Genomic DNA, 14,413 nt, shown 5'->3' on the forward strand with positions numbered 1-14,413 from the left:
TAAACCTCTTAACACAAAATCTTCAATGTGCGTACCATCTGTGTGCTGATGACTTGCAAATTTATTCTCAGGAGCAAGTCGATTGTGTGTCCGCAGCTGTAGATAGGATAAATAAGAACTTGACTTATATCAAAAATTGGTCCGACAATTTCGGCCTTTCGGTAAACCCCGCGAAATTGCCAGGAAATACCAGGCGATTATTGTAGGCAGCTCAAGGCTTTTAAACAGGTTGTATTTTACATCTATTCCCCCTGTTATGTTTCTCAGCTTTGTTTATCTGACAGCTTGCTGTTTATTTAGCTTTGTTAATCTGACAGCCAACTAGATTCAAGTTGTATCACAATATTAGCCAATTAGAACGGTCCTACGTCTATGCACTGCGAAGGCTACCATGCCGTCAGCACTGAGAAACAGACTTGTTATCACAGCAATGCTCCGTCCTTAGATAAATAACGTCTTTGAATAATGAGGATAGACTTTAAAGAACAAAAATTATTTCTAATAAGTTCTAATAAAAATAACAATTAACAGTTAACATCGCTATTCTTAGAACAAAATAAAAGTAGCAATATAGCCATAAGCCATGTATTTTGCTCGCTCTTTATAGAATATACGCCTATACGAATGAATGAAATTGCTAGCAGCTTAAATTTTTGCGATTTAAAACTCGAGAAATTAATAATTATACACACATTTTGTACTGAATATTATTTTTATAAAATACCGAAAATCCCGGTTTTTGTAAAAACAATACCGGTATTTTGAAGTTCTGAATTTGGTCCGGTATTCCGGTATTTTCGAAATCCGAGATACCGGTTTGCGACCCTTAGTCTGTATCCTTTCCCAGTGACCGTCCTGAGTCGAGGTTTGTAACCCGTTAGTGGGTTGCCCTCAGCATGGACACTTAATTTCAAAGGGTTGAGAGCGCCTGATGCGCTCACTGGAAAGTTTGGTTTCCTTTGTTTTTGAACCATCTAAAATATACAAACAAGCTAATAGTCACAAAAATATTTATTATAAACATAATAATAATATAAAAGTTACAATTGTAAACATGTAATCAGTTTAATCCATTGCCCAGTCCACTTACAATATTTAAAATTTGTTAACAATTATATTATCATGGGCATAACCACGACTTTTTAAGATATAATGCGTATATCTAGGGTAATGCACTACTACAGGTAATCTCAGTCTAGTATTAAAACAAGGGTATATTGATATCTATGTTCCTTTCACTACACTTTCCTTCAGATATATCCATTGGGATTGGATAAGGTTCGTCTCGCATCTACCACCCACTCATAAACAGCTCACGTGAATCAAGACTTATTCTGTAGATTACACGGGCTAGATACGTTGATATTACACAATAAATTGCATAAACTAAATTCTGACACTAAAACTTTTTTTATAAATATATATTGCAATAATGACAGATTTTTTGTGACTCAAATATTTACTATTAACATTAAAACATAATTTGAACACCAATATTAGGTGTTCAGACTCAATTCCGTGAGCAAATTTTCAAGCTCATTAATTGAGCGATAATTCCTTAATCGATCACTTCCTGTTACTGCAATTTTTCGTCATTATACATTTTCTAAGTATGCCAAATTCAATTCGACGAAATTCACTTCTGTGACTATATAGAAGGTATGTACGTTATTTTAATGATATTTTTTAAAAGAAGGCACAATCGTCACACACATCACACTTAACGCTTCCACCTTTATTTATACTAGGTAAATAGTTAGGTATTCCATACATATTCCATATACTCGTAAGAAGCCTTGGACACTATACTATGGCGAAATAATAATATGAATAACAAGGAATGAGGTGGAATGATTTTTCAGAGACTATTCATAAAATCCATTGTAAATATTAATCAGATTACGTGCAATTCTTTTGTATACCATTCTTGCCCACTGTGGCTATGCCCATGATTACTATAGTAATTTCACACACATATATTTAATTTTATAAAAACCAAATGTACAAATAGGTAACAACTTTTATATGCAACCAAACCCTGTCATCAGTATGTACTATCTACTTTTATTTAAATAAAACTCGCGTTAAACAGGTATTCTTTACGTATAGTAATTTGATTTTGATAATATACCCAATTAAATGTTGGACTTCATAACACACAGTTATTGTACCGCTTGAGCCCAACATTTTACCTTATTATCACAAACCTAGCTCTTATGCGTACACATGCAAGTCGACATTGTCTATGATTAAAATTTTGCTAAGCGGAAAGTCCAGAAAATAATTTAACTCCAAACGTCAGCGGAATATTTCTTCATAGACTCCAATTTCTTGAGGAACTGCACAGCTTCCGATTCTGTGCGTCCGCCTTTCTCTTGGATTGCTTTTAGGACTATATTTCTCACATCAACGGCCATGTTCTTGGCATCGCTGAAAAAAAGTAAATACATAAATGTAAAAAGCAGGGCACAGCAGGCGGGCAGTGAAATGGACTACAGAGCTAGATGGTAGAATTTCGGTCCCAGCTACAAACAACGCAATTTCAGCATTTTGAATGGATGTGTGTGTTCCGCCATGACAATGGCCATAGCCATAGCGGCGTACAAATGTACGCTACACGTTGGACGAAAGCATGAGGCACATATTCTTAGGAATTTTTATTTTTTTGCAGGTATTCGTAAACATATCTTGACTGAATTAGGTATCTGACACTTTATTTTTTTGTTGCTATAGAATTAAAGGCTTACCCGCAAATATAGAAATGTCCATTTCTATTGCCAATTATATCCCACAATTGATCCAAATCCTTTTCTAACAGATGAGTGACGTAAATTTTATGGGCTTGATCACGTGAAAACGCCAATTTAAGTTGAACGTCACCGTTTTTCTCAAACTCTTCCAGTTCCTGCAAAATCATAAAATTATTGGTAACTATCATCGCTACCAAGTAGCAGAATGATAATTGCTATGCTAGGTTCGTCATAATTGCGTAATAATAAACCAGCTATTACAATTTATTCAATTTGCGTCACAAATAGGTACACACAAAAATACACTGCATTATTATTTTTGTCAAAAAAGTCAACTTTTACCTAAAAATAGAATATGATTATTTGATCTGAACTTATACCCTACATAAAAACTTAGTTTTAAAAAGTCTGTTTGTTTCGGATAATTTTCGGTAGGAGTAGAATGATTTTATAGTAGTTACCTTTACTGTTGGGTATTCGAATTATATAAATATTTGCCATAGTCTATTTTTCATATTATGTCAAATATTAATATTTGAGAGCTTCACAAAAATTAAAACTTCTAGGTAATATTAGAGATAAAAAAAATCTATTTTATGTAGAGGAAAGGTAGTATATAGGTATATATATTGAGTGGAATTTTTGGCTCAAAAAAGTAAATTTTTATTCCCAACAAATGCTCGGTTTGTGCAGAACTTTGTTCCGGAAAAAGTCTCACGTAAAAGAATCCATGAGTAAAATTGTATAAATATATAGCTGTATAAAATTTATGTTCGTCTAATATTGCGTAAGTACATTTTTTCTGCCATTATTGTGCATGACATTACTCAACAAAAACGAGTTACCTCTTTGTAAATATAATCCTGGTCTCGATGTCTACAGCCGAAGTACAGAATGTTGTCTCCAACTTCCTTGCCGTTAGCGCGCACGAACGCTCTCTCTTGTAAGAACCCACGGAACGGGGCCAGCCCTGTTCCGGGCCCTACCATTATAATAGGCGTCTGCGGCTGCATTGGCAACCTGAGGAACACAGTTTATTGTTATAACACAACAAACATTAATAATATTAAATTATGCATGCTTTTATAAACAAAGAGTTACCTGAACTGCGATTTTCTAATATAAACCGGGACGCGCGGAAGCGGCTTTCCTTCCTCTGGCTTGTGCTGGGCGAGCCACGTGGTGGCAACGCCCTTGTTGACGCGACCGGTCGGCGTCTTGTACTGCACTACGACTGCCGTAATGTGGACAGTTTCAGGATGCAACTAATAAGTAAAACGTTTATACATCGTAATAGTATAACAATCAATATATTAACATAATATATTTGTACATACACGTATGTTTACACGATTTATGAACTTACTTTAGGACTCGAAGAAATGGAATAATATCTTGGTTGCAAACGCGGTAAAAGTTCACAAATGTGATCCATAGGTGGTTTACAAGATGGAAGATCCTCCAATATGTGCACAATGTTTCTACACGCGTCCACCACAAACGACTGGTATAAGGCTTTCCCTTCTTGCGAGTTAGTTGCCATCAGAAGCAGTTGTTGTTTATCCTGAAATTAATAGAATGCAACATAGAGTTGCTGTTGAGATTGCATGAAACCTAGCTGGCATAAGTGCTAATTTCAAGTAGTTTATTATGCCTTTAAAACTAAGATAATTTATACAAACACGCACAAATAATACAATATGCCGATGCATATGCACAGTAATAGAAGAGAACTGAACAATGACAGATTCATACAGTAGCATTGTAATAGGTAGATTACTTAACCTATAAGCGATTATTGGCAAAGTATTTGCCAAAACATTTTTAAAATTTTTCGGCAAAATTATTAAGTACATTGGTATTGTTGTATTTAATACGCCTATTTTTATATAGGAATAGTTAGAGGAGAGAAGATATTTTATTGCGTATGTTTTATTAGTAGTGTATAATAGGATTGTAACGAAACTTCGCCTCCTGTGATTCTTATAAGCAACAGGATTGATTGGCATGAAAAAAAAAAGGATTTTGCATAATTTACCCATTTTCTTAATGACTACATATTTTTCACAATTTGTGAATGCAGATTATAATGTTTTTAAATAAATAATCTGTCTCCTAAGAAAATTTTCTGTTAGATTCAGTAGTTAAGGCAGTGTTGTACTGCCACAGCCTAAAATCTACTTGTATAATTTATTCACTTAAGAGCGTTTACGCATCCGCGCGCCGTATGTCTCAAAAACAGCACTTTTCGAAGGAGATAATATCCATCAAAACATTATTTTAAAAACATATGAATTAGTTTATTATAGAAAATTTTGTTGTCTAAATAGTTAGTAGAGAAAATTTTTAGATTTATTGAGTATTTGTAAATTCTTTAATGATTACTGAACAGAGGTTTTCAAATTTGCGCTTCGAACGTCTATTTCGAAGCTCAAAATATCTTAAACCACTAAGGAACATAACAATATGTTATTTTTATCTAACTAAAAAGATCCTGAAGAAAAAAGTTAGTAGAGAAAAAATATCTTTTTATGTTTAATTCATGAGAAATAAAAATCCAAAGAATTCGAAAATTTCAGAAATGTTGGTCATTTAAAAGATTTTTTTTTATCACTATATCTTACTTAATTGAATATAATATTGGATTACTATAATAGAACAACATCTCCTTAAAAACATACAATTTAAAAATTCAACAAAATTAGTTCTGTTATTTTTCTATAAATATTTTAAATACCACTATATAACGCAACGCGCAAATCGTTTCAAATTAGTCCGCCTTGAGGCTTTCTAGATAGAGGACGTATCGCTCGTCGCTCCGGCCAGACTCCAGTTGGCCTTTGCTGCGCGTAGAAAAAATAGTCACGTGTATACAGTGATTGCCACATCTTAGTACTTTAGTAAGTAAAATATTTTTTTCTTTAATGAGTGACAATAATTTTAGTAGTTACTATAAATTATTATTATATTATTATGTTTCAGACACAATGGGAAGTAAAGCTATTTCTAGGCAAGAAAAGGAAACGCAACAACGCTGAAACTTCGGCTAAAGCAAGAACTAAAAGATTGGTGTACTAATGTTATAACATGCGTCTGTAGTTATGGTTGTTGCTTTTTTTACTCATTAAACACTTGAGCAACAGTTACTCAAAGGAAAAAAATGGAACCTTAAGCTAAAAACTCACAAAGCGGTATTTACCCGCGCCCGCCGCGATTGCGGGCCCGAAATTCCAAAAGCATGCAAATAAATGTCAAAAATCAATTAGCCCATTGAAATGTTGCATGAGCTTTGTATTTTTTAGAGGACCCAATTTTATTTTTAGAACATATGTGGGGGGTCAATAGAAGCTTAACCTCAAGTTTGTGGGGTCGCCACCCTTGTCCCCTGGCCACCATCATGGAAAAAGGGGTGAAAACACTTTTTTCGCGATATCTCGGAAACTATGCGTCTTACATAAATTTTGTAAAGTCATAATTTGTGGCAAATTGTTTTGCCTACAAATATGTTTATATAACTTTTTGCCCTAAATTAAAAATTAAAGAAGTTATAAGCAAAAATGTGAGAAAATGTTTATAAAAGTTTTTTTGCTCCATAACTTTTTTTTATACATTTTACAAAAAAATTACCTCAAACTAACTTGTAAATGATCTTTTGAGGAAAATTGTTCCCTATATTTTTATTTATTTCATTCATTTAAAACGCTGTTACAGCGCTCTAAAGTTTACCGGGTTCGTCAATGCTCATGAGAATCCGGTCGAAACAAAATGTTTAACTTATTTTTGTTTTTTTTTATTATTAAAATATATTATTACAATTTTTTTGTTAAATTCGTACAACTTTACTTATTTATTCCTAACTCTTTTCTTTGCCATAGAACTTGCCAAATTTAGTTTATCGAATGTTATGCAGGTAGAAAAGGTATGAGTTACCATTTGGGGATAAAGGAGAAAAAAAACATTTGCAGGCAAAACAATTTGCTACATATGGGCTAGTTTAGGTTTACACGCTCACATAAATTTTACATATTACTTTATCCTGACGTTTAACCCTGTGCAGGTTTCGGCGTCATTATACTTGTATAAATTAAACGCGTCTAGATCCATATGCAGTTTTACTTAAGTATGTAGTGTTTGCGTAAACTTCGATAACAATAATAGTATATTCTATTTTTTTTTTTAATTTTTAGGTAATCGAGCCTGATATTACACTCAAAATAAATAAGGTTATTAAAAGCCGGAAAATTATAGATTTTCAATATTTCTTGGATGAAATTAAAACACTCAATAACCACAACAGAGCAACAGGTTGTAGTATCGAACATTTACAACTATTGAAAGAGAATAAAGTTTGCTTGCAGTCAACATTTTTAATGAAGTGTAATATGTGCAATATGGAAATTAAGCCATTTAAGCGCTAAGAGATATACTGATAGTATGGACGTATATCGTGGAGCTGTGAATGGAGCTATGATGACTGGAGTTGGTAGATCAAATATAAACGAACAGTTAGCTTCCATAGATTTACCAATATTAACGCAAAATGTTTACATGAAATGTTACGACGAGTTAGCTAAATGATTGAAATTAGCTGCGGAGGACAGGATGCAAGAGGCCGCTAGGGAAGAAACTGATAAAGATTTTGCCTGTGGCGATGTAAAAGACGGTATTCCCATACTTACAGTCATAGCTGACTGCTGTTGGTCGAAAAAAAAGTACAGAACCAACTATTTTGCTTCGTCGAGCGTCGCAAATATTATGCAAAACTATGGATACAAAACTGGTAAATTGTTATATATGAATGTACAATCGATCGATTGATGATCGATGTCACTGAGAAGCACTACCTATTAAAAAAAAACTATCCAAAAAAATATAACCAACTTCCGAAAAAAGAAGTCTTTTATTTCTCACTTTTTAGTTATACACCTAAAAATGACATCTCATTACATACACCTTCTGACTCAAAATATAAATTCCAATATGTAATTTCTAATGACTTAATTAAAACTTTCAATACGCTAAATATTAAAAACAGCAGATCTATGGAATAATTATGTGGTCCATTATAAACATCGTAGCACAGTAATTTTCCTGATTTATTGTTTGATTACGGAGTTCTGGTGCCTATCTTTCGGCTTCATGATGAGCTCCACTTTACTAAAGGGTACTTTCTAAATTCAAATGCTTAAATTTTTTAATTTAAAAAGTGAAAATAACAATTTGTAAAATTGCCGTTAAAATTTGTTATAAATGTTTTTTTTTTATAATTACTAAATGATACATATAAACTATTTCATAATGATTTCTTACATATTTAATAATAGAATTCTTCATTTATCATAATTACATAAATCATAAGTTACATTCCAATTAGATAATTAAAGCGAAAAGATCAAAATTGGTTGGTCTGACTATAAAGATAGCCGACGCGCTAACTCTACGCACACAGCTACACACGGTTCTGTGTGAGTGAATTTTGCGAAGAATTACCTAAAGTTGACTTCACGCGCTGCACGTAAACGCTCTTAACAAAAAAACTACATTATTTATGTAAACCTGAGTAAATATATACCGGTTCAATATATTAACAAGTGGTTATATATAAATTACAAAATATTAATCTATACTATTATATAAAGCTGAAGAGTTTGTTTGTTTGTTTGAACGCGCTAATCTCAGGAACTACCGGGTCAAACTGAAAAATTCTTTTTGTGTTAGATAGCCCTTTGTTCCTGGAGTGCTATAGGCTATATATCATCACGCTATACCCAATAGGAGCGGAGCAGTAATGGCTAATCTCAGGAACTACCGGTCAAACTGAAAAATTCTTTTTGGGTTGGATAGCCTTTTGTTCCTGGAGTGCTATAGATTATATATCATCACGCTATGTCCAATAGGAGCGGAGCAGTAATGGCTAATCTCAGGAACTACCGAGTCAAACTGAAAAAATATTTTTGGGTTGGATAGCCCTTTGTTCCTGGAGTGCTATAGGTTACATATCATCACGCTATGTCCAATAGGAGCGGAGCAGTAATAGCTAATCTCAGGAACTACCGGGTCAAACTGAAAAATTCTTTATGGGTTGGATAGCCCTTTATTCCTGGAGTGCTATAGGTTGTATATCATCACGCTATACCCTATAGGAGCGGAGCAGTAATGGCTGATTGAAGGAACTACCAGGTCAAACTGAAAAAATATTTTTATATTTTTGTGTTGAATAGCCCTTTGTTCGTGAAGAGCTATAGGTTATATATCATCACGCTATACCCAATAGGAGCGGAGCAGTAATGGCTGATCTCAGGAACTACAAGGTCAAACTGAAAAATTCTTTTTGTGTTGAATAGCCCTTTGTTCGTGGAGTGCTATAGGTTATATATCATTACGCTATACCCTATAGGAGCGGAGCAGTATTGGCTGATTGAAGGAACTACCGGTTTGAACTGAAAAAATCTTTTTGTGTTGGATAGCCTTTTGTTCCTGGAGTGCTATATGAATGAGAGTTATTTATTAGAGAGAATGAATGAGAGCTGAATAATTAAAAAAAATGCGAGTAAATGCCAGGTCCTGTCAGTGAGGAACAGAAATCTTAATATTAGAGAAAGTATTATAGTTTCTTCTTCATGAACTTTTTTATCGAGATTGCTATTTGTCCGTCTCTAAAAGCGACAGTAAAGCGCCAACATTTTACTTATGGCTCTTATGACTGCCTCGGTGGCATTGTTTTATAGCTTGCGCGGTACCGCTACCGCTGTGAGGTCTCAGGATCGAACGCGGACATTAGTTAATATTAGATTTTTCTACTCAGTATCAGCCAAGAGTCTTCAATTTGTACCCGATTTGGCAATAAACTGGCTACCTATCACATATGGGACGGAATATACGGCAAAAAGTGTCTTGGTTGCGAGAAAGAAATTGTCCTTTAAATTTTCGCATATCCAGGTTTGACTGTAATTTTATGAGTGGATAGTATAATATTTTTTTTGTACGGTTTTATGTCTGTATTAGAGACTTTCCCGCCCATACACCACCACAACTCCTGTTTTTATGCCTGTACTAATTTAAACTTATTGTTTTATAGATAAACTGTTATAAAATGGTATAGTATAATATATATACATACTTGTATATTTATTAAATTATTGGCAACTTGCTTTTTACACAGAAAATATTAAATCACGTTTTCACATTGAGTAACCTTTCTCACATTTCTGCTCACGTAAAGGAATAGTGAAAGAGATATGTCAGCAATTCCAATTAACGTTAACAAGTGTTTTTTTTTTTAGATAATTACATAATATCACTGGCTTCAATAAGATTTTATTGACGTAACAATAATTTAATTTATTCATTTATGGTCGTAATATACAAGGATTTAAAATAAATTTGAATAATAATATTCTTACTAAAAATATGATGTTATACCTCCAAGGCCTAGCGGTAGTCTGTTTAATTTTTATCTATAATTATTTATTGGAATATATACTTAACCAAAATATACTTACTTTTTCATCCGCACAATACTCTGCAAGTTCCCGAAGGATGTGCGTGCGAGGTAATGCAGTTATTTCTATGTAGTGCGACAGAGCTGTTCTGTAAGACGTCGGGCATGGGAATGGATTCTTCTTTGTGCTTTCTTGGTCAGTGTTGATAAGTGAGAAAATCTCGTCAAGATTTGAGCCTGTTAGGTTTCCAAGTCTTTCCACCAGGTTTGAATCGTTGATAGGGTATATGGCCACATGGTCACCTAAAATACGATTATAAGTTCTATATAGAACACGACAGGGCGGCACTCAACAATGTTTCTTTCTCTATATTGCAATAGCGTTGCGTTATTTTAAAGTGGCGTGTGCAAATACTTGCACAGTGGAGATGCATTTTTTTGCACCTTATGTGCAGACTGCTTGCATGATAGACACGAGGCTTGAGAAATAAAGGAAGATGGATCATTAGGCGCCATATTAAGTTGCTTCAGATTTATAATGAACTTACCAGCTTCATAACGCATTTTGGAATCTGAAATGTCAAGCTCCACATGTAAACAAGACCTGTCGCCACCATGGTGGAGTTCTCTGTTCACTTTGATTTGAGCTAGGAATGGATTTTTCGCGTCATAGGGACTGAAATAAAAATCACATAATGGATATCAATTTTCAGCATACTGTTCCAATATATCAACTCATGTTTTTTACGACTAAATATAAGACTAACATGCCACATATCTGTTGCTATCCACCCCAAACAATCATTAAATTAATCCAAAATATTCCAGATTTAAACATTCAGTAGATGTACAGATTTTACTTACGGTCTTTGTACTTGCAAGGAGTGTAACCTGGCTATTTCGCCAGTAAACACATTGTTTGGTGGTATTTCATCAGGAGCGTGCACAACTAAACGGAACTGTCTTATTAATTCTTCTTCACCAGTGCTCTCTATGTTGTATTTTTCACATACCGCTGGCCAAAACTTGTCTTTCCATGTTATGAAATCATCTTCAATACTGAAATATTTTGAACAAGTTTGACAAAATTGTTTTAAGAAATATATCTGATAAAAAAATCATACTTATTGTTTAAATCAATCCCTGATATGTCTTATTATTGGGTACCACCTATGATTTCCTGCCTTTATTCTTCAGTTATAATGATATAAATTTTGTCTAAAATGGTATACAAACTCTACATATATGTTAGGAATTGATTACACAAGTTTCCAATGGACACCGACTTTTAATCAAATACAATGTCATACAACAAGACTTTTTATTACATAATATTAAAAGTATAGATAAGCTTTAATTAATTTGCTGGAAAATACATTTCAGGTAAAAATTAAATAAAGTTTAAAAAGAGCCTTACTTTGCATCATCATCTCCCAGCCCAAGCTCAAACACCCTTGTAGCCCCGAGTTCCTCAAGCCGCTTGTCCAAGTATATAGCGACAGCATTGTAGTGCTCGTAAGTTTTGTTACCCAAACCAAATACCTGAAAATGTACCTATCTATTCACACACTTCATATATATGCCACATGAAATAATGATACTTTATACATGGGTTTGTGCAAAAAGTCTTATAGTGAAAATATAAAGAGGATCAGCCACATATTCGATGAGTTACTATTTAAATGGTAGGAAGACTAAATGCTGTAAGTTATAAAAAACTGAGTAAAATTTTTTGTACAGTGAAATATTAAATACCCACAGGACAATGAGAAAAACAATTATGTATGTCAACATTGTATTTTAAACCACCTATACTGGAACCAACTAGATAATTGATGTAATTAAGGAGAATTCCATAGTATATACTGACAAAATCAACAAGGTCATGAACTTCTAGCATACTTAATTATAGAACATGTCTTTATTACATTAAAGGTTAGGTAATTTTATAAAATACTTATCAGCAACATATAGGGATATATGACTAGGAAAGGGATGGTATCAATATAGGGCTGATATTATGTTTATTCAAATGTTTCCATAATTTTATTCCTACAGAATAAGGCATATAAACAATTAAAAAATACTGTTCCAGTCTCTGGATCTTATTAATTAACAAAAACTGCCAGGTATTTATACTGTACAGTCTAACCTAATATGCAGGAAATCAGAAAACAAATTGTAGATAAAAAATAAATCTTTTTGCTGAAACAAATATTTGCCAAAATATTGATTAACAATATTTTTTCTATATTCTTCTGCATGTTCATAAGTTAAATTACAAACTTATTATTGTATATTATATTGCATCATCTTTTAAATCCATTAAATCCTACTATTATTACTAGTATGAATGTGAAAGTTTATGAAGATGATAATACAAATTCATAAACCATGGAATGAATTTAGATGAAAATTGTAGGATAGTTTTATATTTTTTATTACAAGGAAAACCTTTCTTATAAGTAAAAAATACTTTGATCATTCAAAAAGATATTATAATAATTAATATTTTCCACCATTCTCTGTACAATAAATTGAAAGAGATTTGAATTTGCTGTTGGTAAGATATATTTTATATGCGCCCAGAGAGTGACCACCTCATTACTCAAGATGTTAAAACCTGCTATAGTGGCTCATGTAAGCATGTAGCATTTCAGGATCAGTCTGTGTATATTGGATTCTGACAAGCTGGAATAACTGTGTCGTTTGCCGAAGGGTAATCATCTCTCATCAGTCAGTATTCTACTGGTCCCCATCCACTTACCATCAGATGCAGGGTGTCACATTGCCATGGCTATATAAAAAAATACAAATATTTCACAATTTGGACATGCAGGTGATAAGTATAATTTGCCCTTAAGATTTAAACAAAAAATGAAATCAGCAAACTCTTATCTGAATGCCTTGAAACAGTGTCCTCAAGACTCATCATTACACATGACACTAATGAACAAAAAAATATATTGATAAAAGTAAATGGTATCATGGAATCATCATCATCATCATGGAAGCATAATATTTATAGGTTAAAAAATAAAATGAATGAAACATTTACCAAAATTAGGATTTCATACCGTATGTCTTAGCTTTAGTATGGGAGTTGTTAATAATCGCCTAAATTTAAGCACCTGAGGTAAAATACTGATTACACTCATGTTTAAAATGTTGTAATAATCTTATATTCTTACAATAGATCATTGACATAGAAAATTGCCATAAGATTTATGACAAACAACCCCAAGCAAATTAAAAAATACTCCAAGCTCACAGTCCACTTTTCATACTGTGTGTAATAAACATTTTGTGCACTCATAACCAATAAAGAACGGAAAATTGTTCACATTTCACTTAGATGCGAATATTACATTTAAAAGAAATTTTACAAATTATTTATCTAGCCACTAGCTGGAAAAAATGCTTTATATATACATATTATTATCTATATTTTAGGTAAGTACCTACACCTCAGAGAAAATAGCAATGAAATTTGATTAGTGACATTTCGCGTTTGACACTTGACAGTCACAGTAAGGAATTTATCTACCTTTTAAAATTATTTACTTCCCTAGATACTAGTCATTTGAGCAGATATATTACTTGCCTGTGTTATTTGCATGTTAAATATTATTTACGTTTTTTAGTTTAAAATGTGTTACAATGACGTCTATTATATTAGAACGCTAACAAATGTCTAGGCAACATTTTATAATTTAGTATAATATTTAAGAGAAATAATTTGTTCGTTTGTATTCGACAAATGCTGAAACGCAACTACTGATCCGATTTTGATTTTTTTTTCATTAATAGGTAACTCCTAGGGCTTTCAGTCTCGTTGTATTTATGAGTCCTGGGGTAACATTCGAAACTGCCCAGTCTCGGTATATATATATACCCGAAAAAAAACAAGACTTTCGACATTGGCGGGTAGATGAATTTCGATTTCAAAATTGGTTTCATATAAATAGGCTACGAATACAGTCTTTATAAGATATTTCAAGTACCTAATTTATCACACTGCGCGCCTAAAATAAAAACAAAGCCCGTAATTGCAAGAAGACGGATTCGCCCCTGTAGACGGAATAGGGCCTCCTGACCTTAATGATATATATATTTTTTTATAGTTGGGTACGTGAAAAACAAAGTGCATTAAATATTAAATACTTTACGCATAAGCAGCTGACCCCAATATTTATAGCAGGATATCCTTTCCTTAACACCA

General features: G+C 33.0%; 1 protein-coding gene across 2 annotated transcripts in view; it reads right to left on the reverse strand.

Annotated features, from left to right (window-relative positions):
- Nucleotides 1–993: 993 nt before the first annotated feature.
- LOC115454608 (NADPH--cytochrome P450 reductase) overlaps nucleotides 994–14,413 on the reverse strand; it is a 37,167-nt gene continuing 23,747 nt past the window's right edge. Inside the window, exons 1-10 of one of the 2 annotated variants that reach the window (XM_030183345.2) lie at nucleotides 13,269–13,659; nucleotides 11,609–11,733; nucleotides 11,056–11,250; nucleotides 10,740–10,867; nucleotides 10,253–10,494; nucleotides 4,117–4,314; nucleotides 3,852–4,015; nucleotides 3,596–3,770; nucleotides 2,748–2,905; nucleotides 994–2,430 (exon numbers count right to left, since the gene is read on the reverse strand). In XM_030183345.2, coding sequence (XP_030039205.1) covers nucleotides 2,286–2,430; nucleotides 2,748–2,905; nucleotides 3,596–3,770; nucleotides 3,852–4,015; nucleotides 4,117–4,314; nucleotides 10,253–10,494; nucleotides 10,740–10,867; nucleotides 11,056–11,250; nucleotides 11,609–11,733; nucleotides 13,269–13,349 — 1,611 coding nt within the window. In that variant the 5' untranslated portion in view covers nucleotides 13,350–13,659 and the 3' untranslated portion in view covers nucleotides 994–2,285. Of the gene's footprint in view, nucleotides 2,431–2,747; nucleotides 2,906–3,595; nucleotides 3,771–3,851; nucleotides 4,016–4,116; nucleotides 4,315–10,252; nucleotides 10,495–10,739; nucleotides 10,868–11,055; nucleotides 11,251–11,608; nucleotides 11,734–13,268; nucleotides 13,660–14,413 lie in introns of those variants that run through there. The other variant, XM_030183334.2, reaches the window with a different exon arrangement.

The sequence above is a fragment of the Manduca sexta genome, chromosome 17 (assembly GCF_014839805.1).
Source record: "Manduca sexta isolate Smith_Timp_Sample1 chromosome 17, JHU_Msex_v1.0, whole genome shotgun sequence".
Classification (NCBI taxonomy): domain Eukaryota; kingdom Metazoa; phylum Arthropoda; class Insecta; order Lepidoptera; family Sphingidae; genus Manduca; species Manduca sexta.